Consider the following 27,613-nt stretch of genomic DNA (forward strand, 5'->3'; position numbering starts at 1 on the left):
GTTTATTGATTGAGTCGAGTTATCAATAAAAATAGCGTAAGATATCGAATACCAATGATATTATGCTCGATCATCAGTTTCATGAATTTGAATATATCACTGCTTGATATACTGTGTTAATAAACTATATATTTTAAATATGAACTACATATATGATACCATTGAAGTTACAATTCAATTGAAATTTTAATTCAGCGATGATATTCTACTATTTTACGTGGAAAAGTGACATTTCTTTTCCTCATTAGGAAAAGTATAGTTCAGATTATTTGATGGAATGAAGAAGTAGAAAAGAACTGGATGACCAAATTTCAGACCCCACTTTCAAATTCAATCCACTTCTCACTCATTATCTTATCAATCTCGAGTTTCATTCATATTTCTTCAGGTATAAAAGTATATTATATGCATTAATGAATAAAATACTTCCAGCTTTCAATCTATCATTCAAATCTACCATCAAGTAGATTCGTTTTTGGTTACCAGACTAGGAAATATTTCTTGAAGATTAAACAAAAAAGGTTGCAGGTTTAAAAGAAGCACGTGATTCACTCAAACCCACAGTTTCAAGCACAGCATTATTAGATGACGAAGAAGTAGTCCCAAATAACTTAGTGGTCCGAGATCTCTCAGATTCATCTCAGTACTCCAACTTGTGTGACCCAGTGGAGTGGAGTGAGTGGAGCGAGTGTGATGGGTCTTGTGGAGAAGATGGTCTCTCCAGCAGGCACCGGACTAGAATTGATTGTCGTGAGGATGAACAGGGAAGAATTTGCTCTAAGATTTGTAGCAGTATCGATAAGAATTCAAAGGATTTATTAGTTGATGAGTTCGAAAATGAAACAAATACATCTGATGATGCAGAAGTCGAAGCTGCCAGAAGCGATTTCATTGAGAGCGAAACAAGTGGACATGAAGACGGAGTATATGTTCCTGGGCAGCCTGACAGGAACTATTTTGAGGAAGATATACAGTACGAGCTTGACGAGCTACAGGATATGGGATACGATTTTGAGAATTCATTTATAGGTCGTGCTGATGAAAGTGTCGGCACATCTGTTAGCAGTGGTAAAGATGCGTATGGCAGTGATGTAAATGATGGTTCCTCTGCAGATTATCTCAGCTCAGAATTTATTGATGATGGTATCGGTGCTCAATGGGAACACTATAATGAATATAATCATGACCCAGATGGTTCTATTGATAATGGTTTCATGCCCCACGACCAGGCTCTGGATAGTAACATGGTGACTGAGCATTATGTGAGTTTAGCGAGTAACAGTGTTGAATTAAGTGATGAACAAATTGATGTTGCTTATTATAATGAAAATAGTAGCAATGATTTCGGCGATAAAGAAGTTGACAATGGTTTAGATTATGAGCGAATGTTTGAAAATAGCTTGCAGAAAAGTGCACCAAAGACCAAAGATTACTATACGGTCGAAGAGATCTTTAAACTGAACACTGAGGCACCACCACTAAATCCAGAGGAAATGATAAATATGCTCGGCACTAGCAATGACTTGCGACAAGAGCCCGATCAAAATGATGATTATAAAGAAGAAAAATTGACTGAAGACGAAGAAAGTGTTCTCATGGCCATGCTAGAGGACAAATTGCAATTTAGGGAGAATCTGGATGATATGGAGATACTAAAGTTATCAAATGAATTGTATTTAGAAAATCTGGATATTCTGGAAGATGAAAAGTTAGAGAACCTACAAAGCAGAAATGCTGAACCCATTCATAAACTGGAAACAAGGTAATTGAAAATTTCAACTGTTAGCTAATGAAATAAGATAAAACACACATCTTTGAAATATGATTGATCTCTGTCAATCCCAGTGAAACAAAAATCTTATAAAATGATATAATATAATAATTTACAAAGATGTTTAAAAATTCAAAATTTAGTTGATGAGTCAACATGTACTGGCAATTGGCATGTCCATGATTTCAATCGCTCATTTTACAGGAAAACATTTGCTCGAAACCATTACAATGTCCGGATTTAGAGAATATTTGAGCTGGATCATCTTAGCTGGGTTATTTTAGTAACTTCCAGCGAGGAATTCTTGTAGTTGGCTGCATCTGAAATGAAAACCGTTTTAGAACCATTAACTACGAAACTTACAAGTCCCGATAGCGCTATATTCATATTGTCAGCAGTCGTTTTATCACATTATCATGGCATTAGTACAGGTTTAAACTATTAGTTTCATCAAACAAATGAAAGTCATGTTAGTATTTACTGCGGTTTGTTACTGCTTGCGGCGAAGGTATATAAACTATGACGAACCTGATATGATAGAAACTCAATTTATGATAAAATGCCCAGACATGGTTTTTTAAAACCGCAGGACATTTATCTTACTAGGAATAAGATCCCTGATCAATCCGTACCGTACTGCGTAATACTTTTCCCCAACTCCATATAAAGAACTTGTAGAACTATAAATAGTACTACTCACCTCGACGGAGGCGAGGAGACGCTTACCAAGTCTCTGTAAGTTTAAAAAAGAAATATTTGATATCTGAGTTAAAAGTAGTTTGTGTTATTTTCAAAATGTATAAGAAATCGGATTTTTGTTTACTGTATAATGTAGAATAGATAATATACAAGATAAAATATAACATATATTATATAATATTGAAATGGCTGAGTCATGAGTGTGACTTGCTTGAAATGTGGATGAAAGGTTGTTGTATCATTAACGTAATGTCAATCGTTAGTCGTTACTTGTAAAATCTTCCTAAAACACAATGTTATTGAAATATTGTCATCTAAAATAGCAATTACTCAATTAACACGCTCTAATATCTACCTGGAACACAAGGTGGATTTCCTTGTTGTTGAGGAAGGATTATATCTCCGAACTGACACAGAGCTGAGTGGCTCCCAGAAAGTGTATAACCTGTCCTACACGCTAGTGAAATGTTTGCTCCGTGCTCCACTGGAAGTAGGTCCTCACTCAGTTCAAACTGGTTCTCATCACCGGGCCAAGTGGTGCAGGAAGCTGAAGTGACAGTATTAGATGGATGACTGTTCAATCTGGCGGAATGTTGTTTGTCCAAAAAAGAAGATGATACTGCCTATGATATAATTTATCCCAATTATTTTTCTTATTGTTCAGCCATAAGCTTAAAAACAGGCCTGCTGGCCCTCCCGTTCAGCGGGCAGGGGGAGCTGGAGCTAAGAACAAAGCCACTAAGCCAGATCTTTGAAGATTCATTTTTAGGCTGAGAGTAATTTTTTTAAAGTGGTCCATTCGCTGAACAATGAACATCAAGATTATGAATGTTTTCTTGTGTTAATTTGTTCCACAAAATCTTATGAAAAACCCGTCTATGTAGATCTATTATATAATATGATCATCTAAAATCTCAGTAATATCTACCTGGAACACAAGGTGGATTGCCTTGTTGTTGAGGAAGGATTATATCTCCGAACTGACACAGAGCTGAGTGGCTCCCAGAAAGTGTATAACCTGTCCTACACGCTAGTGAAATGTTTGCTCCGTGCTCCACTGGAAGTAGGTCCTCACTCAGTTCAAACTGGTTCTCATCACCGGGCCAAGTGGTGCAGGAAGCTGAAGTGACAGTATTAGATGGATGACTGTTCAATCTCGTGGAATGTTGTTTGTCCAAAAAAGAAGATGATATTGCCTATAATATAATTATTATCTCATATTGTTCAGCCATAAGCTTAAAAACAGGCCTCCCGTTCAGTAGGCAGGGGGAGCTGGAGCTTTAAAGAACAAAGCCAGATCTTTGAAGATCCATTTTTAGGCTGAGAGTAATGTCTTTTAATTTTTTAAGTGGTCCATTCGCTAAACAATGAACATCATGATTATGAATGCTTTCTTGTGTTAATTTGTTCCACAAAATCTTATGAAAAACCCGTCTATGTATCTTTTATATAGTATGATCATCTAAAATCTCAGTAATATCAACCTGGAACACAAGGTGGATTGCCTTGTTGTTGAGGAAGGATTATATCTCCGAACTGACACAGAGCTGAGTGGCTCCCAGAAAGTGTATAACCTGTCCGACACGCTAGTGAAATGTTTGCTCCGTGCTCCACTGGAAGTAGGTCCTCACTCAGTTCAAACTGGTTCTCATCACCGGGCCAAGTGGTGCAGGAAACTGAAGTAACAGTATTAGATGGATGACTGTTCAATCTGGCGGAATGTTGTTTGTCCAAAAAATAAGATTTATTAATTATATTTTTATTAATTATACTGCCTACTGGTATTTACAAATTTACAAAATTACTGTTTAATAATGTACAATGTACAATGTACATGTATCGAACAGTTGAGCTATTAAACGTACTTTCTGGAGGTTCCCCGATAGTATAAGAGTCTGATGCTGTATCTCTGGTACTGAAGACGATTGTCGTGTCCTGGACTCCATATATGTCTGCGCACACACTTTCCTCTGCTGTTGCAAACATGTACTCCAACACTTTAATGCCATTGCAGTGGACAGTCAGTCTATCGAGCTCCTTGTTGATCTTCCAATATTTGTTGTCATTGGAAGGTAGGTTGATGAATTGACGTTGAGTGACTGAAGGGTACCTCTGAGAGTTATCACAGTTTGTTAGGAAGTAGTTAGTTACACTGCCGTAGTTATTGCCGAAGTTAATCTCGAACCAGCGCCCATATCGACCAGATCCTCCGAAGTCTATCCACACTCCCTCCTTGCTGTCTTCTTTCGAGTTGGTTCTGATGTAGAGGGGTTCACCCGGCATATTGATGCTCACTGGGTTATCGTATCCTCTGATCACAGGCATCCACTTTGCTGATAAGAAAATTTACATTTTATGGACCGTGACGTGAATTATTTAAACTGGTTTACTCTGGAATCTGGGGGGGGGGGGGGGGGGGCAAATTGATACTATGTTCAATGTTCATGTTAGTTCTTCGTAATTTATTTCGATTTGCTAATTTGGTCTGCTTCATTCATACTTTCTGTAAACTGAAATATACTCTTACCTTCTGTTATATCAGGAGCTAACGTGAACGCTAACATGAGAACTTCCATTCCAAAACTATGTAACTAATGAAAAATAATATTTAATCATTAAAGTCTGACACACAATTGAGTAGAAGTTCTAGCTTTCCTACAATTTATAAACAAATTTGGAAGTGTAGATTGCAGAACTCAAACAATGTGCTACTTTGAGTCAACTAGCGGTAAAAAGCACTGATAAGAGCATAGATGATAAATCGTTACTGAGCCCCAGTTGTAAAAAAAACGTTATAATTACAAACGAAGAACAGTAAACTGGAAGAGCGAGAACTGACAAGTGAATGATTCACGAGAAAAATTACTAAATATTTAAACGATGCAGATGGTTTAACGACCGAACGCCTAGATTAATTTTCAAGTATTCAAAAGCAAAACAACTGCTTTCGATTTTGTTATCCTACATAATTTTACAGTGGTACTTGAACTTACCATATTACCTAGCACATTTAAACAAATATTACTAATATTATGCAATTCATAACGAATCCATGTTAGTTTTCCGAATTATAGGACATCTTTTACGGAAGTCAATCATCTGCCCTTCTTACAAATTTGAGTCTGTGTTAACGCTTAAATTATCAGTAAATTGGGAGATAATTAGGAGATAAGACCTTATATTCTTATTATCACAATTAAGAGACATTATGATCAAAACTGTTCTACCATAGCCACGGCTTGGAACGGAATATTAAATACCATATATTATAATAATATGATATAAATACCATTATATCTGATTGCGAAATTTCAACAAAATAATGTAAAAAACTATTGCACTGTAATAGTTTTATTGCACCGTTAAGAAGAAGAAAAAACGGTTGCAAAATTACTGAAAAGCCATTCTCGAATAATACCAACCTATCTCTATTCTCTAACTCTCCTACTCAAGTTTGAATTAGTGAAGCTATGTAAATCATCAGTTTTTCTAAATTTTCAACGTACCCTCTATAATTTTATCGTGAGTAATTTTCCATTGTTGTAAGATTATACTTCAACATACTGCGTTATAATGACAAGGTGTAGATATCCTTATTTTAAGATCTTATTACATATTTATTGTGGTCGTCTCACGAGACTAACCTCACATGTGCTCTTTTATTATCTGTAATTCAGCTATCTATGTGGAAATATGGATATAGTCTTTCTTAGGGGTCGTTCACATATTACGTAATCAACATTTTAGCAATTTTTACCCCCTCCCCCCTCCGTAATCAACCGTAATCAATACCCAACCCCCCTCCTGACAGCAATATTACGTAATCTTGGCCTGACCCCCCCCCCCCCCCCCCCTCCATTTTGACTTTTTTTCCCTGTAAACGCTTTTCTTCACGTTTGACGCTACCCTGATCATAATAAGCTGAAATCATTGTTATAAAGTTATAATTATATTCGGCCAATCACCTTCTAAACTACTTACTATAATAGTCGGATATCCGATCCATTTCTAAATTTTGTCACTATCAGAGTAAAATTGAGTGGAACTTGAATTAAAATATTGTCAAATTGTTATTATTCTAGAGCCCTAGATAATAGGGTAGATAATAGGCTAGATAATAGGCTAGATAATAGGCTAGATAAGAGGGTAAAAAACGAAATGTTGATTGTGTAATCAACAACCAGACCCCCCCCCCCCCCCACCGTAATCAACCGTAAGCATTTGGAAACCCCCTCGCCCTCCCTCCTCGGCTGATTACGTAATGATAATATGTGAACGAGCCCTTATTTTAATCCCTTGATCCATAAAATATTGACGTATTTTGTAATTTTGTTTCGACCGCGAATATTTCAAACAAAGTTGATTTTGACAAAAACATGGTCCGCTCTTTCAATATTCACAAAATTTCCGCATAAAAGAAGATGAAGACCAACTGTAAAAGTGGCCCAATATAATAAAAGTAAAATAATAGCTGAACTACCGAATATCAATATTTAATATCAACGGACCCAGAAATATTGTACTTTCTAGAAACGGCCGCCCCACTCCGCAGAATCATGGATAATTCTGAAATACTCCCTACTGATAAGTTAATTAAAATGTCTGGTATATATTGATTAGTTTCCCTCACGTGCAGTTGTAGTGCACACTTAGTGTACCTACTACCTAGCTGCTCGACTTAGTGGTAGGTTTTACAAAATGAAAGACGTTAAATATAGGGTTTTGCGGAAGAGAATGAAATATAGAAACTTATTAGAAATGGTATTAATTCACAGAACTGATCTCCAAAAACTATATCGTGACTCGTGAATCTAAAACTTGCGAGGAATGGTCATGTGACATGAAAGTGAAATGTGTTTTAATAAAGTGAGCAGACTAATGGTGACAAACTCTTTCAACAAGGTGAACTAAAGCGGAAGATTATAAATGGAATGATGTGTCACGTGATAAATGAAATAGGCCTGATAGGATGGCTAATTAATTGAGTGAAGCTTATTGGTTGAAGTGAAATGCGTTTACAGAACTTAATGAAAGGATGAAACTAATTGCTGGGAAATGAGAACTTATATATGATTTGAGGTGCTGAAACTGTGGAATCTAAACGGTATAATTTGAGGTGAAGGTGACTCATGATAATTTATAATTAACAAATTATAAAGTGTATAAATACTACTGAGCAATTACTTCATTAGGATTAAAACGTGATTACATTTAAAGATTAAAGTTATTCTAAATTTCAATCGAATCCTATTTGTAAATAATAATAGGCACCTAAACAAAAATATACCTATCGAACACAGTGACCCTAGAAAGGTGTTATTATGGGATCACTGGTGACAGGGCATAGTGGGCAGGTGACAGGGCATAGTGGGCAGGTGACAGGACATAGTGGGCAGGTGACAGGGCATAGTGGGCAGGTGGCAGGGCATAGTGGGCAGGTGGCAGGGCATAGTGGACAGGTGACAGGGCATAGTGGGTAGGTGACACTGTGACAGGGCATAGTGGGCAGGTGACAGGGCATAGTGGGCAGGTGACAGGGCAAGATAGTGGGCAGGTGACAGGGCATAGTGGGCAGGTGACAGGGCATAGTGGGTAGGCGACAGGGCATAGTGGGCAGGTGACAGGGCATAGTGGGCAGGTGACAGGGCATAGTGGGCAGGTGACAGGGCATAGTGGGCAGGTGACAGGGCATAGTGGGCAGGTGACAGGGCATAGTGGGCAGGTGGCAGGGCATAGTGGGCAGGTGGCAGGGCATAGTGGACAGGTGACAGGGCATAGTGGGTAGGTGACACTGTGACAGGGCATAGTGGGCAGGTGACAGGGCATAGTGGGCAGGTGACAGGGCAAGATAGTGGGCAGGTGACAGGGCATAGTGGGCAGGTGACAGGGCATAGTGGGTAGGCGACAGGGCATAGTGGGCAGGTGACAGGGCATAGTGGGCAGGTGACAGGGCATAGTGGGCAGGTGACAGGGCATAGTGGGCAGGTGACAGGGCATAGTGGGCAGGTGACAGGGCATAGTGGGCAGATGACAGCGACAGGGCATAGTGGGCAGGTGGCAGGGCATAGTGGGTAGGTGACAGGGCATAGTGGGCAGGTGACAGGGCAAGATAGTGGGCAGGTGACAGGGCATAGTGGGCAGGTGACAGGGCATAGTGGGTAGGCGACAGGGCATAGTGGGCAGGTGGCAGGGCATAGTGGGCAGGTGACAGGGCATAGTGGGCAGGTGACAGGGCATAGTGGGCAGGTGACAGGGCATAGTGGGCAGGTGTAATATTCATCCAATTTTTCAAAACGCAGGTATTCGGATAACGATGAAATTTGTATCAATCTGTGGAAAACCGGCGAAACCACACCTGGCACCTGGACAGAATGTTGTGACGACATGAACTACCGCTTCATGTTCGAGTCAATTAAATCTCCCCCTCCTGGGCTAACGTGTCCCCCCAAGATAAGGAGGTTGAAGTGTTGGAATTGGGAGAGAAAGGATTGTGGTTACTGTGCGTACGAGGAGTGGGGCAAGTGGGGAGGGTGTTCTTCTGAGTGTGCTGGTGGGAAGATGTCCAGATATCGTGTTGTCTTACAAGGTTTGGGTTTTATTATTAACTGATCGACTTGCATTTCACAGCAAAAAAATGTATAAACCTCAGCATTAGTTCCTCCTATTTTTAAAATTCCCGCTCTCTTTTAATTCCTCCTCTCAAACAGGAGGTGGTCACTGTGACGAAGTTGCAGAAACCAGCACGTGCAACTCACACCCGTGTGAGTGTGATGTCTCAACGTGGTCCAAGTGGAGTAAAGAGTGTTCATCTGACTGTCAGAATGCTCGCTCTACTGATATCCGATCCCGCCAAAGGTTAGGAATCAGTCGCCATTTATCTAGAGTTCCTGTTTGAAATAATTGTATTTCCTGTTTATTAAAACATTTTATCCACAAAAATTGGGTAAAATAATATGATGATATAATTTAATTTTGAATTCAACAAACAGCTTTGCTCAATTTTTTGGGTCGGGTTCTGTCAATCCACGGAGCTGGATAATCGTACATTTGAAAACAATTCCAGGATTGTAGTAAAGAACCCAGGGAATGTAACATGTCCGGTATTGTTTGAAGAGGAACTGTGCGATCTAAAGAGGGATTGTAGCTGTGTGTATGAGGAGTGGGGAACGTGGGGAGAATGTTCTGCGGAGTGTACCGGTGGGAACATGACCAGATATCGTGTTGTCTTACAAGGTAGAAAACTCATCTTGTTACTATATTCAAATATTAATTGGTTTTGAAATTAATCCCCCTTTTTTAATCCCCCTCTTTTTTATTTCAGCTCCTCTTTTTTATTTCCCCCTCTTTTTTAATTCCCCCTCTTTTTTAATTCCCCCTCTTTTTTATTCCCCCCTCTTTAATCTTTTTTATTTCAGCTCCTCTTTTTTAATTCCCCCTCTTTTTTATTCCTTCTCTCAAACAGGAGGTGGTCACTGTGACGAAGTTGCAGAAACCAGCACGTGCAACTCACACCCGTGTGAGTGTGATGTCTCAACATGGTCCAAGTGGAGTAAAGAGTGTTCATCTGACTGTCAGAATGCTCGCTCTACTGATATCCGATCCCGCCAAAGGTTAGGAATCAGTCGCCATTTATCTAGAGTTCCCAATTGAAATAATTGTATTTCCCGCTCATTAAAACATTTTATCCTCAATAACTGGGTAAAATGATATGATGGTATATATTTAATATTAAATTCTTAAATTCAACAAACAGCTTTGCTTTATTTTTTGGGTTCGATGCTGTCAATCCACGGAGCTGGATAATCGTACATTTGAGAACAATTCCAGGATTGTAGTAAAGAACCCGGGGAATGTAACATGTCCGGTATTGTTTGAAGAGGAACTGTGCGATCTAAAGAGGGATTGTAACTGTGCGTATGAGGAGTGGGGAAAGTGGGGAGAATGTTCTGCGGAGTGTGCTGGTGGGAACATGACCAGATATCGTGTTGTCTTAAAAGGTAGAAAACTCATCTTGTTACTACATTCAAATAATGAGTTAATTTGAAAATGAATCCTCCTCTTTTTAAATCCCCCTCTTTTTTGATTCCTCCTCTCAAACAGGAGGTGGTCACTGTGGCGAAGTTGCAGAAACCAGCACGTGCAACTCACACCCGTGTGAGTGTGATGTCTCAACGTGGTCCAAGTGGAGTAAAGAGTGTTCATCTGACTGTCAGAATGCTCGCTCTACTGATATCCGATCCCGCCAAAGGTTAGGAATCAGTCGCCATTTATCTAGAGTTCCTGTTTGAAATAATTGTATTTTCTGCTAATTAAAACATTTTATCCACAATCCTGGGTAAAATGATATGATGGTATATATTTAATATTAAATTCTTAAATTCAACAAACAGCTTTGCTTAATTTTTGGGTTGGATGCTGTCAATCCACGGAGCTGGATAATCGTACATTTGAGAACAATTCCAGGATTGTAGTAAAGAACCCAGGGAATGTAACATGTCCGGTATTGTTTGAAGAGGAACTGTGCGATCTAAAGAGGGATTGTAACTGTGCGTATGAGGAGTGGGGAAAGTGGGGAGAATGTTCTGCGGAGTGTGCTGGTGGGAACATGACCAGATATCGTGTTGTCTTAAAAGGTAGAAAACTCATCTTGTTACTACATTCAAATAATGAGTTAATTTGAAAATGAATCCTCCTCTTTTTAAATCCCCCTCTTTTTTGATTCCTCCTCTCAAACAGGAGGTGGTCACTGTGGCGAAGTTGCAGAAACCAGCACGTGCAACTCACACCCGTGTGAGTGTGATGTCTCAACATGGTCCAAGTGGAGTAAAGAGTGTTCATCTGACTGTCAGAATGCTCGCTCTACTGATAAACGATCCCGCCAAAGGTTAGGTATAATATCTGGGAGATTGTAATTTGTAAATTATATTTCTTGCTTGTACTTTTCATAGATCTTAATGACCTGCTAAGATGGTTTAATTACAATAACAATTGCAGGCACGTGATTAAGAACCCAGGCAAGGTGACATGTCCGGACCTGTTTGAGGAGGAACTCTGCGATCTAAGCAGATGTTGTGCTTACACCAACTGGGGAGAGTGGGAGGGGTGTGTTAATATTTGTGGGGATGTAGAGGGAGCTGTGTTCATGAAACATCGCATGGTGACTAGTGTTTGGATTGAAGATCAGTGTAGTACAAATTTGATGGAGGTTAAGTTTGAAAAGGGACTTCAACCAGAGTGTCCTTTTAAGTGCCCGGTAGGTGACTTTTTATTATTAAGTTGACCAACACTACATTTAAGGGGGGACATTTAAGGAAAAGAACCTTAAATTATATCTATGTCGGATTTAAGAAGAGCAGCAGAAGAACCTCATTTTATCATCATCAGCAGATTTTAAGTGTTGACTTGGAAGGGCTCATGGAACTGTTTTTCTCAGGTTGACCCAGACAAGTGTTACGTGTCAGAGTGGACTGAATATGGTCCATGTTCTCTCTCCTGTATAAACGGACTCTACAAAACGCGTGAGACTCCCTATAAAACGCGTGAGCGTAAAGTACTGGTGACCACGCCCATCCTGCCGTGCCCTGTGCTGAGTGAGAGAAAGGAGTGCGATGTGCCTCCCTGTAATCATACTTGTCAGGTTCGTTTTTAGGTCAGATGTTATTTGCCTTTAATATCTGTCAGCAATATTTTTAATCTGTCAAGTTGTACTTCATGTGTCGTCTGTGTAACTCTGTTATTGCAGCTGGTTTAGATATTCAGAACTTAACTTATTTCTCTTGTATTCCAAAGTGGTTTTCTATGAGAGCCGACCTTGGTTCTCTTTTGTTCTCACGTGGCACGTGGCTAACCAAGGAGTCACGTGCTTCTCCTGGATCAGACCAACTCTTCTAGGTTCCCATCCTCTTATCCAAGTTATGAAGTTCACCATCATTGTCTCTTCTATCCCTCTGCATCCGAATAACTTCACCAGGTTACCTACTCACCTGATGACCCCCCCCCCCCCCCCCCCCCCCCAGCCCCCCCCCCCCCACCCCCCCCCCCCCCCCCCCCCCCCCCCCCCCCCCCCCCCCCCCCCCCCTCCCCCACCCGGCACCCCCGAATGATTGTCTCCAAGCGATCTTTATTTTTTATGTTAGGGTTAATAAACAGTATAGAGAAATTCACAGTATCTCACATTAATGAGAATACATGATACATAATTAACATTATTAAATGAAAAGTTATATGTATATATATATATATATATATATACAACGACAAAAGAAAATTAACTATATCTTGAAACTCTTTGATGATAGCAAACACAAAATATTTGACAAAGTCTGATAACACGTAATGTGAGTCTAATTAATGATTTAAAAACTATAAGTGTAATTACTCCGAAAGAATATAACAGTCTTATTAATAATTATGAATTTAAGGAGAATTTATTTAAATACAAAAGTTGGTGGTTGCTGATTTGATTTGGTTCAGCAATGACTGGTCACCGTGCCTGCTTGTTCGGTTATATCTGGATATTCACCCGGATATTCCTCTGATATCTCTTTTCCACTTATATCCTCTGAAGATCTCTCGTTTTTCACCTGCACCACCTCAGTGCTACTAATCTTATCGTGAGAATATTCCCGGACAAAATCCGCTGCACTTTTTATCTGACTCCTAGTCATTTCCACCGTGGCGTTAAGATGTCTTAGTTCACCCTGAACAACTGTATTTAAACCGGTCGCCATTTTACCACCATACGATACAAATCCTTGTGTTTCACTTTGTAGCCACTGATAAAATCGCTGCATTCTCCAAAACAGAACAACTGGGTTAGCAGTTGCGTTTAAGCCCAAACAGAGAACGTTCGTAAAGTTCCGGAAGTAATAGTAAACAACCGGATGTAAACAGTCCGCGGGCCCCGGCCAAAAACCATATCTCCTTACGACAATAAACCAAATTATGGTTTGTATCAGTTCTGGTATGTTTAATATCAGAAAAACAAGCGTAAAAATGACAATTGTAACCGTGGCCTTTTGTTTTATCTTCATGATGTGTGGCATCCTGTTCTCACAAGTTCTGACGGGATGTTTTTTAAGAAATATAACACAGATAAGGCAGCTTATCATGACGACAATGACAGGCCCTGCGTACGTGACACATTTCCCGACCACGTCCACTTTGCCGGATAGGACGGTGGTGTTGTTGCTGTCCCCAAACTGCATGTCACAGAATGCGTCCCTTCTCTCGTACACTGCTCGGTAGTAGCCTGCACCTGGGGAGTAGTCAGCGTTAATGACACGTTATGTCGTAAGATTTTCAGTAATAATCAAAATTAAAATGAATATTGAGGTTAATTTTTGAAATTAAATTCTAACTAAGAATTCTGAGTTGTGCAAAAAGACATTCAGAGGGAAAATCGATAAATTATATAAATTGATAAGCTCACATACTTGTTAACACCACCTCGTACAATATAGCCAGGAAAACCCATATGCCAATGCTAACGAGCGCAAATCGGCGCCTGATGAGTCGCAACGGTGAAGTCAAACTAATCGTCCTCGAAATACTCAAAACCATGACAAGAAAAACTGTGACCCTCTGGTTTATCCTAGAGAGAAGTGCCCAACATTTGCAAAACGTTTCATTCCCAAAGAAATCTGCCTCTCTTTTATTAAATAGACACACCGCCACAAAGATGACGAGAGCTGATGTAAGAATATCGTTAGCACAACACATGACGTATAACATGGTGGGAAGGTCGTGACGAACGTGGGTCAGGAAGTACCATATAAGTACGATGTTACCTAGGATACCTATGACGAAACAAAGCACGTGGGCCACTCCGAATACTATGTCTGCTGCTTCCAAAGGGTAGTGTATACCTGGGGAGATAATATCGGGTAATATCATGTTGGTTACTTGTAGTTACTATGGTTACTATGGTTACTAATATTTTACCAAAACCCATAATCATGGGTAGAGTGGACCGCTGTCAGTGTCTCTCTTTCCCAAACAAAAGGAAATGATATTACTTTGATTGACCGTTCTCAAATGCAAAATGATACCGAGAATGAAATCGGTCGCTCGCTTTTCCCATTCATTCACGGCTTACGAATTGTATAATTAAGTTTCGATTGATTACATCAATCAGATGCTGTAAAAACCTCTTTGGGTTGCGTTCGGGTCGATACCTAGTATTTCGGGGTAAGGGACAAGGGTGGTAGTTATTACTTATTGAACAAGCTGAAGTTAATTGAATCTTCATTGCCGAGTACAGCTGCCTTTGGGTAGTTCTTCTTAATCTATTACAATTGTAAATGAATGGGAAAAGCGAGCGACCGATTTCATTCTCGGTATCATTTTGCATTTGAGAACGGTCAATCAAAGTAATATCATTTCCTTTTGTTTGGGAAAGAGAGACACTGACAGCGGTCCACTCTACCCATGATTATGGGTTTTGGTAAAATATCATCTCTTTTTGATTATAATGTCAGGGTACTTTATAAAGTCGAAATATAAACTGATATCTTCGATAATAAGGAGGAAGTTTCAACGATTTCGAAATTTTTCCTTTAAAAACATTTCCTTGTGTTTAGGGAAGCATATCGGTCGATCACTGACTGAATATGCCACTTAATACTCATTCAAGTTGGCATTATATTCATATTGATGACATTAAACTGTCGTGGCAAAGCAGAATTTGTTGGAAATCACGAATGAGCAAAATTCTCACCTTTCGCAAGTGCAAACTTTGAGCGGACGTTACGTGCGCATCCAATATTGAATCGCCGTAACTTTTTGCATGTAATTGTTGTATATATAGCTTGATAAGCATGCAAAGTTTCAAAGTATTTCAAGAAGAACTGTAATCACAACGGCACTCTAAAGTTGACAGAAAAATACGAAAACAGCAATTTTCAGTGATTTTAGCGATTTTCTATCAATTTGGGCGTGTCCCCACGTGTGCAACTTTTCGATTTTCAACTTTAAAACTAGCCTAATGCACAATTTATACCTATAGGAAGCAGAACTGAGCTCCACAACCCAAGGCATGGCCCAACACCAGAGAATACTAAATCGCAAAATTGACGTTTTTATAAAATAATTCTTCAAAAAAGCACAAACTTCAATGACGAATATCTTTATGAAGGAGCAAGCTAGAAAAATTTTCCGGTAGATTTTCAGAATGCTTGAACAATTATCTAGGATAAAAATTTCCTCAGATTTTGAATAAAATTACTCCTTAATTGTTTAAAATTAATTTTAAAAGCTATTACTTTGTCAAAAATCAAGTTTTAAAAACGGTTAACTTGATGACGTCATCAAGGGGTGTCTATGACGTCAAATAATTTTTTTATACAATTTAAACTAAAGTATAAACAATTATTCGCAAGACCTGTGGTCGGAAATGGCTGTATCTGTTATACTTTTGAATCTATGGACACCTAAATACAGGCTACAATTGACTGGCAAAGCGTCTATCCCAGAATATGTATGTATATCTGTATATATCACGACAATCTATCGTAAAACAGGGGTTCTAGAAAACCAATTTCCCGATGCTCCTGAAACCTGAAACTTTTTTTGCAATCGATTTGGTCAACGTCTAGACGCCCTGAAAAATTTCAGATCCTAACTCAATTTTAACATGGTTTTTAAGGCACCTGAATATGGCGATTTTGGGTTTTTTACCGAATTTCGTATAACAGTGCTGGCGAGTATTTTATGCAAATTTCTTAAAAATCTCAACATAACTATTTTTTATTCCTGTCATCTTTGACATCAAATTAGAATGTTTTGAACTAAAAATAAATCTGCTGAACGACTTCCGATGAGTCTTAATGCCTGAAAAACTCCTGCCGGAGTGCACGCTTCGCGTGCACGAAAGAGGCTTCCGACGAGTACCAAAGGGGTTATAATAGTAAAGGGGGTATAATTGTAAAGGGGGTACAATAGTAAAGGGGGTACATAGTATACCCCCAATAAAGACACCGCTCGTGCTTGCCAGCACTGTGATCATGTTGGTTACTTGTAATTACTATGGTTACTATGGTTACTTATATCATGTTGGTTACTTGTAATTACTATGGTTACTATGGTTACTAATATCATCACGTTGGTTACTTGTAGGAAGAACGAAGAAGGGATCTTGCTCCGTTCACCGTAAAATTGAATCTATAAAATCAGTTTTGTATAAAAATCAAATTTACCTTACTATACATTTACAAGTGACAACCTATATAATAGAAATATGAATATCTCGCAAAAAGGGAAAAAAATCAAGATAGATAACTACAAACTAACTAAGGGGTCGTTCACATATAACGTAATCACGTTTTGGCAAATTTTTAACCCCAGCCCCCCCCCCCCTCCCCTCTGGCCTCGGCTTATTATGTAATATGTGAAGGACCCCTAGCTAGAATCTCTGGTAACTTACCGGCGGTAACGTTTGGTAGTTCTGTGCTTGCTGATCTCATCTCATACATCATGTTTTTCATTATTTTAGTACCAACGACATTCCTTCAGTTCGCTGTTTAAAATAAATAATCAAGTACTGAGACTAGAATTTAGATCATATCAGGTTTAAGATTACTGTTTCAGTCTAACCAGGGTAAATAATGGCGGAGAGTCCATTTTGATAACGGCTTATCGGACCCATCGGCCATCACTCCATAACACAATCGTAATACTAGGGTTAACCCTCAATCCTGATCTGAAAATCAACTTAAATTGAGCAATTTTCAAATTGCTGATTTGTTTTGCAGAGCTCCGTTAGTGTCAATCGTACGATCTGAGTTCATCTGTTCGGTACACGCTTCTTTTTAGGTTGAATCGGCAACTTTGGAACATTCGATAACAAGACATTAAAAAGCGTTAAAATAATTATTATTAAGACTAGATGAGCTTTACGAACTCCAAACAAAACATTTGACTTTAACAAGCGTGTCTGCAACTAAATGGTCCATGTTTAACTCTGTGGTCAGGCATAAAGGTTTGGGTTTCATCTGGACGTCATAAAGTTACGTCACAAAACAAAATAATAGCAAAGTTGCAGAACAAGGGATAGTCACAACAAAGTGCATTAGATTGTCTCGAAGGTTCACACATCTATGCAGCAATTAGTAAACTAGAAGCAACTATATTATTAAGGTAATTAGAATTGTACAAGGGTATTGCGGCTGTAAATCACAGGTAAACTGCTGTATTATGCCTCATAATGCCTCATGGCAGTGGTCCCCTTATGTTCTCATATAAATGTCCTGTTCCGCGTGACACTACCATTCTGTTACGTAGGGAGGCAATGCACGTGCAAATTAGGTGCTATATTTAGTGCACGTACATTGTGCAAGTTGGGTGCTATTTTTAATGCACGTGCAAGTTGGGTGCTATTTTTAGTGCACGTGCAAGTTGGGTGCTATTTTTAGTGCACCTGCAAGTGCTATTTTTACCCGGTACAGTGGCACACGGTGGACATTTCAACTTCTTATGATTCAGACAAACCTTGCCCCAAATGCTCAAACCAAAATCAATGATCAAGCTCAGCCGTATACGCGACACAAATCACTTACGCATACAAAAGACACAGCTGCACCCAACAATGCAGATTATTCTTCTATTTTCGTAGACTCATCAGCACGATTAAACACCAATATGATCTTAGGATGAAGGGGCCCATGAAATTAACCGACACTCAGAAAATTGCTCACTCAACCACTTGGCCGCCCCAAAAATCAGCGGTTATTACTACAGCCAAACTACGGTGCACTGTACGGACATTTGTAGCTCAGTAGTCGCAGTATCTGAGTATCGTCAAATTTACTAATCTTGATTACTACAAGATATAGATAGTATTGGAGTATTGGAGTGAGGGAACCCTGAAACTTAGTGGTAGTCACACTTAACCCTATCAGATTATTGCCATTGGGTCTAATTTTGTGCTTGAGAGCTCTGAGTTTGCACTCTGAGAGCTATTGCCCTTTCCAGCCAAGCAAACTAGATTATAAGTAGGAGGATTGGGCCACCTGACATCTACCTGTCATGGTATAACAGCTACAATGTGTACTGCTGTCATGACATGAATTGTTTAATTATGTGTTATGACAACTGCCGCGCCGTGATGAGTGTTTTTTCATCTTGGCACAACTGCTGAAAACAAAAAACGGAAACGCATTAACAACGGTTCACAAACAATAAACCATGTAAGATCTAAACTAAAATTAGCTATCAATTAAATCTGAACCAAGTTCTCAACTTAGGTGACCGAATGGTCTGAGTGGTCTGAGTGTGACGCAGAATGTGGTCCAGGACAACAGACCCGAACTCGGAAAGTAGTGGGAAGGATATGGGAGACAGTACCGTGTCCTGACCTAAAGGAACGTAAGGAATGTGGAGCAGGTTTGTTGTGACAGAGCAGGCCGTTTAATCTTATATTGAGCAAGAATGCTGGATATAAAATTGACGGTACAGTGATATTATGCTATTGTTAGTATACCGTGTAGAGAGCCCAGAGAACACTGATTATGTTTGCTGTGTGGTGCTGATAATATAGAATAATTATAATGAGATCTCGTGATATATATAATATGTCTTTAATGATTGAAGTTAGGAGATGCTAAAAGTGAAAGAAGTAGTGTTATTTATTATCTGATTATGTGATTAAACCATCACCGTATAATGATGGTGTAGATTGTCTGTGTGTTTCACAACCTTCATGTAACCAAAGTATTTCACAACAATTTCAGTAGATCTAGTGGGCGTCTCCATGACCAGCCCGGACAGATACACATTCAGCATTAACAAAGGACGTCTAACAAAAGGTAGTGGGATCAAGATAAAAGGAGCATTTTCTGGTAGATATCGCGGGGTTGTGGGAGTTAACCTTCTCACTAACTCTGGAGATACTGTCTGCAGGATTGCACTGAGGTAGGTTTATCTTACTAGGGCTGGAAAATCGGTCTTCTTTATAATTATCCAAGCTTAGACGGTTGGTTTTATACTTATTTCAATATTTGTTGAACTCTAAGTCAGTAATTTTGTGCAGATTTCAATGTGCAAATGTCATGTTTGATCTTTTGGTAAATTATTGCTGGAAACCATTTAATGCTATTTCAGATTCGATGGTTCGGAAGAGGAAGTTAAAACCTTAGGAGAAAAGAAAATAGCTTTTTACACAGTTTACAGCGGAAAGAAGCAAGTAAGCAGCTAGTAATGTTTATAAAATCTCACTTTGTAGTTATATTAACTACATATTAAGGCCAGAGGGGGGGGGTAAATGGCACTTTTCTAGTTTTCACATATTTGATAATAGCTGCTATAGACGAACAAGAAGAAAAAAACCGGATCAAAATCTGACCTTGCGCAATTCTTAGCTATCGCGCGCTAAATTTTGAGGTTTACCTGTAATTACATGTTAAACTGGATCTTTAAACGGCTGTAATTTTTTTGACCTTTCGATTCCTTAGTTGAGAAAACCGGCCACTCCCTGATCTTGAGGTTTGGTACAGTGGTTCCTTGGACAATTATCCTCATTTATGGTGCAGCGATTTTTTTTATTTGACTCGGTTCTCGAATTATGAGGTTAACCATGTCAAAAATTCGGAAAATTTAATTGGTTAACCTCATAAATCGAGAAACGAGTCGAATAAAAAAATCGCTGCACCTAATATCTAGATACTTGTCCAAGGAACCACTGTACCAAATCTCAATATCAGAGGGTGGCTGTTCTTCTCAACTAAGGAACTGAAAGTCACACAATGTGTTTTGAGATAGATGCAATTTAGTGTTTTCAAAATTTTGAATATTCACTGGAATGTATCACAGTTCGTTAGTTAGGACTTTCTATACACTTAACAACGTTTGCTTGATCAGACCTAGCCATCCCCTTAATGATTTTAGCCACTTTCAGTAGTTAATATCCTTGTATTGTAAAAAATGAGGTTAACCAAGACTTCTTGTAAACACTTACTGCTTAAAAGTAGTAAAAAATTGGTTGTTAACCTCGCTTCAGACCATTTAACACTGAGATTGGTTTATTAATATGTTATTATATATGTAGTAAAACATTTCCACAGTGTAACGAATAAGTTTTTGAGGTTAACATGTATTTGACTGGTCAGATATTCAAAAAATGAGAGGTTAACCTCATTTTTTAGCCATTTACGGATAAAATCTTCTACTAAAATATTATTATTATTATTATAAAACAGGATCTTACCGACAAAAATGATTATTAAAAATACCTTAATGCGGTAAACTGTACCCTTGAAAAAGATTTTCCCAACATCTGTTGCATGCAGCTATATCTCTAATTTCGTTCAATTCATACAAGTTGTCCATTTGCAAATTTCTATTATTTAAATCACTTCTTAAAACCGATAACAAGTTCATTCTAGGTCTCCCCAATCTTCCAATGAATAAATTATCTGATTCAATAGCAAATGAGAGAGCCGTTTGGGCTGGGGTGTTCTCCATACTCCTGAGAATGTGTCCAAACATCTTCCACCGCTGGTGTTCAATACGCTTGGATAACTTTTCAACTTTGCACCTTTCATACAATGCTTTGTTGCTTATCATACCTTTAGGCCATTTGATGTTTAAAATGGACCTGAGGTGTCTACGATGGAGTGTGTCCATTTTCTCCATGGTTGCTTTCTTAGGACTCCAACTATTTGAGTTGTAAATCAATACAGATACAACTTGAGCATCATATAACCTCAGCTTTCTTTCAAGGGATATTTTCTTACCAGACAGCCAAATTTTTTCAAAGTTCTTAAAAGCAATCTCAGCTAGGATTCTTCTTCTTTGAATGTCCTTCTCAGTACACAGTAAGGAACCTACTACCTAGTGACTTGTTACTTCGCCATGGTTCGTTATTAGCTAATGGCTGACCGTTTGTATCTTTATCAGATTTTTTCGCTAGGTAGAAGGTACTGAATTCAGTTTTACTTTCATTTACTTGGAGGTTCCAGTCTTTGAGAATCTCCTTCACTGTAGGAAGGAAAATTCTCAGTTTCTCGATGTCCTCGTCAGCAAAGTCACAATCGTCTGAATATTCCCACTCAGTTGGAAAACCTAGTTCTGATACTGGTGGGTTTGGTCTCCCAGATACAGCTCTGAGGTGGTGTAAGGCTGCTGCAAGAATAAGTGTGAATAGCTTTCCAGATAAACTGTCACCTTAAAAGGCTCCGAGTAAACTTTCAAACTCTTCCGACAGTGAGGAGTTAACACGAACTCTAAGGAGAGTATTCGATAGAAGGTATTGAACTAAACGAATGTCGTCCTCCGAACAACCAGCATCTTTCAAAACATTGATGATAGTGTCCCTTTTCACGGTATCAAAAGCTCTACTCATATCAATACCCATTTTGCTAAATGTCCATTTCTTCCTCATCACAACAGATATGAGCATTCTCTGAGCCCACACAATGTCAGAGCAGCTCCTACCTCTCTTGTAAGCACTCTGCCATGGCATGGTGTAGTTGTCAATTCTACTCTCAACCCGTTTTAAGGCAATTTGAGTGAGCATCTTCCTCGATCCGTTTAACAGTGTAAGTGGCCTAAGGCTTGTGAGGGGACCCTTAGGTTTACCGGGCTTTTGTAGAGGAGTCACAATACCTTGTCCTATCGAACTTATGTATTTTTTCCCACTAAATGACTCGTTAATTGCCTCAGCATACTTCTCAAAAGTGATTGGATGGGCGTACTTTATCAGCTCATTCTGGAGATTATCTGGACCACTGGCACGGTTTGATTTGAGTTTACTTGCAGCAAGTTTAACTTCAACTGGTGTGATGGGGTTATCAAGTGGTTTTGGATCGCAGGTAAAAGGTTGCAGGCCAGCTTCAACTCCTTCTGTTAGTTGTTTTTCGAAGAAAGATTTCGCTGTGTTTGCTTTCCCTAAATCAGTACCAATAGGTATGGTCAGTTCAAATCACCTTTGTCACGTGATTATAGTTGTAGGCATTGCGATACCAATAGATACCTCACTGCGATATTGTGGTACATTACATAAGTAAGAATCGTATTTATATTCCCTACGGTACCAAAATGTGATAGTTAACCTCATTTTTTCATTTTCCCAAGATAAAAGAAAGTCAATCAACACGTCATCTATTTAGATATATGCATACCGGAAACTAACGATGAAAATAATAGCTCTATCATTTGATCTATTCTCGCTATATCTAAAAAAAGAGGTTAACCTCATTTAATCACGTTTGGAAATTACTTTTTCTGATAATTATGAACCTAAAATTTAGAGTTAACATTTGCTGACCGAAATAACAAAAAATTATGGAGTGTAATAAAATATTAACCTCGATTTTATTAACCTCAATGTTGTATAGTCAATTTTGTGAAAATCGGTTAACCTCAATTATTAAAAAATTTAAGCAGCTACAAATATGTGAATAGCAGCAATGTTTTTGTCATCAAAAGTTATATTGATTTAGAAAATAATATTTTGGTCGAAGTTTTTGACCCCTTACCCCCCCCCCCCCCCCTCTGGCCTTAAACTTAATACATAAAACGTGCCAAAGATTGCTGGTCTCAACTAATTTCTAAACAAAATTAACAAACTTAAAACATAGTTTTAAAAACCAGCACTATAACACAAAACCTAAAAATCCATTTCAGCTTCTAGAACCCTCCTTCGACATGTTTAACTACAACAGGGGGGAGATGATCCTCAATCTTAAAGTAGAAGACACGTTCAGACTTGATATAGACCAGGATGGAAAAGTCAGGAGGATAATATCTCAGATACCCGCCTACAACTCCAATCTTGTTACCAAGATAGAACTAGAGCGCATACACCCTTTTACCTTGAATTGGGAGAATCACTTGAGCATTACCGGTAAGTCGAGGAAATGTGTGATTTGTTGCAGTCACATTTTATTCTGCCTGGCCTTATTCAGGATCGTCCTGAAAGAATTAAGCGTCGACCGTCGCGTCGAACTGACCACAAATCAATCTATTCTCACTGATTGTGCATGATTAATGGAAACGAAGTTTATCCGTTATCAGTATTGTCTCAGTAATTAGCAGATGAAAAGAGAATTTAGCAGCAATCACAGAATCACAGTGATGTTTTGACCTTAAGTTAGACAATCCTTAAGTAAAGATCTTTAGAGAAAGATATGACTTAACTTGTATTGTGCGTTGTTTTCACTATTATATAGTTAAGAATTGTTCCCAATAATACCCACTAATCAGATGCTAGATGCGAAGTGATAGATTGCAAGGTAACAGAGTGGAGCGAGTGGGAACTGGTCTACGATACTAGAGTTCGTACTCGCCGTATAGAGGTGTACCCTACTCGTAGTGGACAGCAGTGTCCTCTACTTCAACAGGTAAGAGACAGCAGTGTCCTCTACTTCAACAGGTAAGAGATGATATTTTAATGCCACTCCGTACTCAAGTTATGTTCTGAATTTATGAATAAATCAGGCTCCGCTCGCGCTGCCTTTAACACTGTACACGAATATAAGTGCGGAAATGATCTTTAAAAATGTGTGTGTACGTTGTTCTGATCAAATACTTTGTCTTCATAATACAAATGTTTTGCTTATATTGGTGTTGACATTTCATTACAGTATTTATTTTCCACTATTTCAGGTAGTTCCCTGTTCAGATGGGTTGTGTCCTGGAAGAGACTGTGAAGTCAGTGAATGGACAGGCTGGAGTGAGTGCCCTGTCTCTTGTGTTGATCTGGAGACAGATATTATTAATGTAACCAGGAAACGCGCTATCATCACTAGACCCGATCATAGTAAGTTATCAGAGTGATAATTAGCGTACAAGTGCTCAACGTAATAAATAAACATAACAATATGCTGATTGCTTAGTTTAAAAGCTTATGAAATTTTCTGTGAACTATATCTATTTACGTTTTAGGCTCATAAAATGTCCTTTTCTGAGGACAGTTATCAAAAATGGCTAAAAAATAACATAAGTACATGACGATTAATGATTCAGAATGATAAGACTTAACCTCAGGAGGAAAAGAGTGCCCTGGACTAGTTGAAACTAAACCCTGTGATCCCGTACCCTTACCCTGTACAAGTAAAACTGACTGCAAAGTAAGAATCAAGTTACTTTAAACTTATTCAGCAGTTTATACATCTTAGTATCTTTAGGTATTATAAGGTGATTGTTGAATGTCGATAAATCGTTATATCATTGCTTTAAATACCATAATAATTTCATGCAATAAACTCACAAAACGTTTTAAATCTCAAATCACAAAATAAGCAATTGAATCTCGGTTAGAGCTTGTAAAATAGTCTCAATTCTTCAAACTAGGTCAGTGAGTGGAGCCCGTGGGCATTCGGGTTTGTTGAAGAAGGAGCTGTTATACAAGAAAGGATGCGGACGATTATTACTGAACCTGAAAATGGCGGGAAGATATGTCCAGATCAGTGGCAGGTAGATTTTTCGTTCGTTCGTTTGTTGGATTTTATGATAATCTGAAACAAAAGTTTGTTAAATGATAGCTTCTGGTTAATATTACGTTGATTTCTAAGTTAAAATCATGAAATGTAACCAAGATTCCGGAAATAATATATTACTCTTAAAATATAACCTTATCTTCTTTGTATTAAAATAACATCAAATGTACTGACTAGTTCCGAGACTGTTCTGAAGAAACGTGTTTACTAGACTGCAGACTTTCCCAATGGACCATCTGGGGAGAATGTTCGGGAAGTTGTATCTCTGATGAGAATATACCAATCACAACTAGAAGAAGAACGATAGTTCAACAGCCCATAAACGGTAAGTTGAGCGATATTTTCTTTGCGTATAACATAGATCTTAGATTTAAAAGCAATCTTGTGCTATTGAGATTTTGTGAAAAGTTTTTAAATGTTTTCAGAATAACTTATATAAACTGAAGTTGAATAATGAATATTACTGTAAGCATTAAATTGTTAACCATTTTCTGAAATTTGTTCACTCTTTATTGTAAGTGGTTTTGCTGACGGCTCTGAAATGTCTGAACACTTTTGCTTTTCAAGCTGAATTAAGCATTATTTTACACAACTCAGGTGGGAAACAGTGCGAAAAGACACTGGAAGAAACACAACATTGTGAAAAACTCTCCGAATGCGAGAAAGAGGAGGAAAAGGAAAATGAAAAGAAAAAGAAAGAAAACGAGGCAGAGGAACAAGAAAAGGAAAGGAAAAAGAAAGAGGAACAGGAAAAACAAAAGAAAGAAAAAGAGGCTGCTGACGAAAAGGAAAGGAAAAAGAAAGAGGAACAGGAAAAACAAAAGAAAGAAAAAGAGGCTGCTGACGAAAAGGAAAGGAAAAAGAAAGAGGAACAGGAGAGACAAAATAAAGAAAAAGAGGCTGCTGACGAAAAGGAAAGGAAAAAGAAAGAGGAACAGGAGAGACAAAAGAAAGAAAAAGAGGCTGCAGACGAAAAGGAAAGGAAAAAGAAAGAGGAACAGGAGAGACAAAAGAAAGAAAAAGAGGCTGCTGACGAAAAGGAAAGGAAAAAGAAAGAGGAACAGGAAAAACAAAAGAAAGAAAAAGAGGCTGCTGACGAAAAGGAAAGGAAAGAGAAAGAGGAACAGGAGAAACAAAAGAAAGAAAAAGAGGCTGCTGACGAAAAGGAAAGGAAAAAGAAAGATGAACAGGAGAGACAAAGAAAAGAAAAAGAGGCTGCTGACGAAAAGGAAAGGAAAAAGAAAGAGGAAAAGGAGAGACAAAAGAAAGAAAAAGAGGCTGCTGACGAAAAGGAAAGGAAAGAGAAAGAGGAACAGGAAAAACAAAAGAAAGAAAAAGAGGCTGCAGACGAAAAGGAAAGGAAAGAGAAAGAGGAACAGGAAAAACAAAAGAAAGAAAAAGAGGCTGCAGACGAAAAGGAAAGGAAAAATAAAGAGAAACAGGAGAAAGAAAAGAAAGAAAAAGAGGCTGCAGACGAAAAGGAAAGGAAAAGGAAAGAGGAACAGGAAAAACAAAAGAAAGAAAAAGAGGCTGCAGACGAAAAGGAAAGGAAAAAGAAAGAGGAACAGGAGAAAGAAAAGAAAGAAAAAGAGGCTGCTGACGAAAAGGAAAGGAAAAAGAAAGAGGAACAGGAGAAACAAAAGAAAGAAAAAGAGGCTGCTGACGAAAAGGAAAGGAAAAAGAAAGAGGAACAGGAAAAACAAAAGAAAGAAAAAGAGGCTGCTGACGAAAAGGAAAGGAAAAGAAAGAGGAACAGGAGAGACAAAATAAAGAAAAAGAGGCTGCTGACGAAAAGGAAAGGAAAAAGAAAGAGGAACAGGAGAGACAAAAGAAAGAAAAAGAGGCTGCAGACGAAAAGGAAAGGAAAAAGAAAGAGGAACAGGAGAGACAAAAGAAAGAAAAAGAGGCTGCTGACGAAAAGGAAAGGAAAAAGAAAGAGGAACAGGAGAGACAAAGAAAAGAAAAAGAGGCTGCTGACGAAAAGGAAAGGAAAAAGAAAGAGGAACAGGAGAGACAAAATAAAGAAAAAGAGGCTGCTGACGAAAAGGAAAGGAAAAGGAAAGAGGAAAAGGAGAGACAAAAGAAAGAAAAAGAGGCTGCTGACGAAAAGGAAAGGAAAGAGAAAGAGGAACAGGAAAAACAAAAGAAAGAAAAAGAGGCTGCAGACGAAAAGGAAAGGAAAAAGAAAGAGAAACAGGAGAGACAAAAGAAAGAAAAAGAGGCTGCTGACGAAAAGGAAAGGAAAAAGAAAGAGGAACAGGAGAGACAAAAGAAAGAAAAAGAGGCTGCTGACGAAAAGGAAAGGAAAAAGAAAGAGGAACAGGAAAAAGAGGCTGCTGACGAAAAGGAAAGGAAAAGGAAAAAGAAAAAGAAAGAGGAAAAGGACCAGGACCAGGACCAGGACCAGGACCAGGACCAGGACCAGGACCAGGACAAGGATAAACAGGATGAAGAAGAAGATTGTCTGATAACTGATTGGTCGCAATGGACGCTCTGCGATAAGCCTTGTGGCGACGGGGAACAGCGTCGATCACGTATCCACGAAGCTCATGAATCAAGCGATTGCAAAAAACAGACGGAAAAGAGACATTGTCAAATAAAACAATGTGAAAAGGAAGGAGATGAGGAAAAGGAAAAGGAAAAAGAAGGGGAAAAGGAAAAGGAAGGGGATGAGGAAAAGAAAAAGGAAAAAGAAGGGAAAAAGGAGCAG

The 27,613-nt window shown here is 38.6% G+C and overlaps 1 protein-coding gene across 2 annotated transcripts; it reads left to right on the forward strand.

The window, feature by feature from the left end:
• The first annotated feature begins 252 nt into the window (after window positions 1-252).
• Window positions 253-27,457, forward strand: LOC134821157 (uncharacterized). 2 transcript variants are annotated; one of them, XM_063831828.1, is made up of 22 exons: window positions 253-388; window positions 529-1,762; window positions 8,770-9,056; window positions 9,178-9,325; window positions 9,534-9,703; window positions 9,933-10,080; window positions 10,298-10,467; window positions 10,571-10,718; window positions 10,934-11,103; window positions 11,207-11,354; window positions 11,465-11,723; window positions 11,904-12,107; window positions 18,712-18,850; window positions 19,198-19,378; window positions 19,568-19,649; window positions 23,090-23,309; window positions 23,669-23,805; window positions 24,071-24,224; window positions 24,452-24,534; window positions 24,758-24,880; window positions 25,081-25,228; window positions 25,501-27,457. In XM_063831828.1, exons 1-22 carry the CDS (start codon window positions 301-303, stop codon window positions 27,369-27,371), a joined length of 6,312 nt encoding a protein of 2,103 aa, XP_063687898.1. In that variant the 5' UTR covers window positions 253-300; the 3' UTR covers window positions 27,372-27,457. The 2 variants fall into 2 exon arrangements, with proteins under 2 accessions (XP_063687898.1, XP_063687899.1); XM_063831829.1 differs by having other exon boundaries at window positions 19,201-19,378.
• Window positions 27,458-27,613: the final 156 nt, after the last annotated feature.

The sequence above is a fragment of the Bolinopsis microptera genome, chromosome 9 (assembly GCF_026151205.1).
Source record: "Bolinopsis microptera isolate Bmic1 chromosome 9, MBARI_Bmic_1.0, whole genome shotgun sequence".
In the NCBI taxonomy this organism is placed as follows: domain Eukaryota; kingdom Metazoa; phylum Ctenophora; class Tentaculata; order Lobata; family Bolinopsidae; genus Bolinopsis; species Bolinopsis microptera.

Excerpts from the sequence above, each read along its gene's own strand:
- LOC134821157 (XM_063831828.1), top strand. The coding sequence starts at position 301 with ATGACCAAATTTCAGACCCCACTTTCAAATTCAATCCACTTCTCACTC. Across the intron at positions 389-528 it reads TTTCATTCATATTTCTTCAG|GTTTAAAAGAAGCACGTGAT; the intron begins GTATAAAAGTAT and ends AAAAGGTTGCAG. Across the intron at positions 25,229-25,500 it reads AGTTCAACAGCCCATAAACG|GTGGGAAACAGTGCGAAAAG; the intron begins GTAAGTTGAGCG and ends TACACAACTCAG.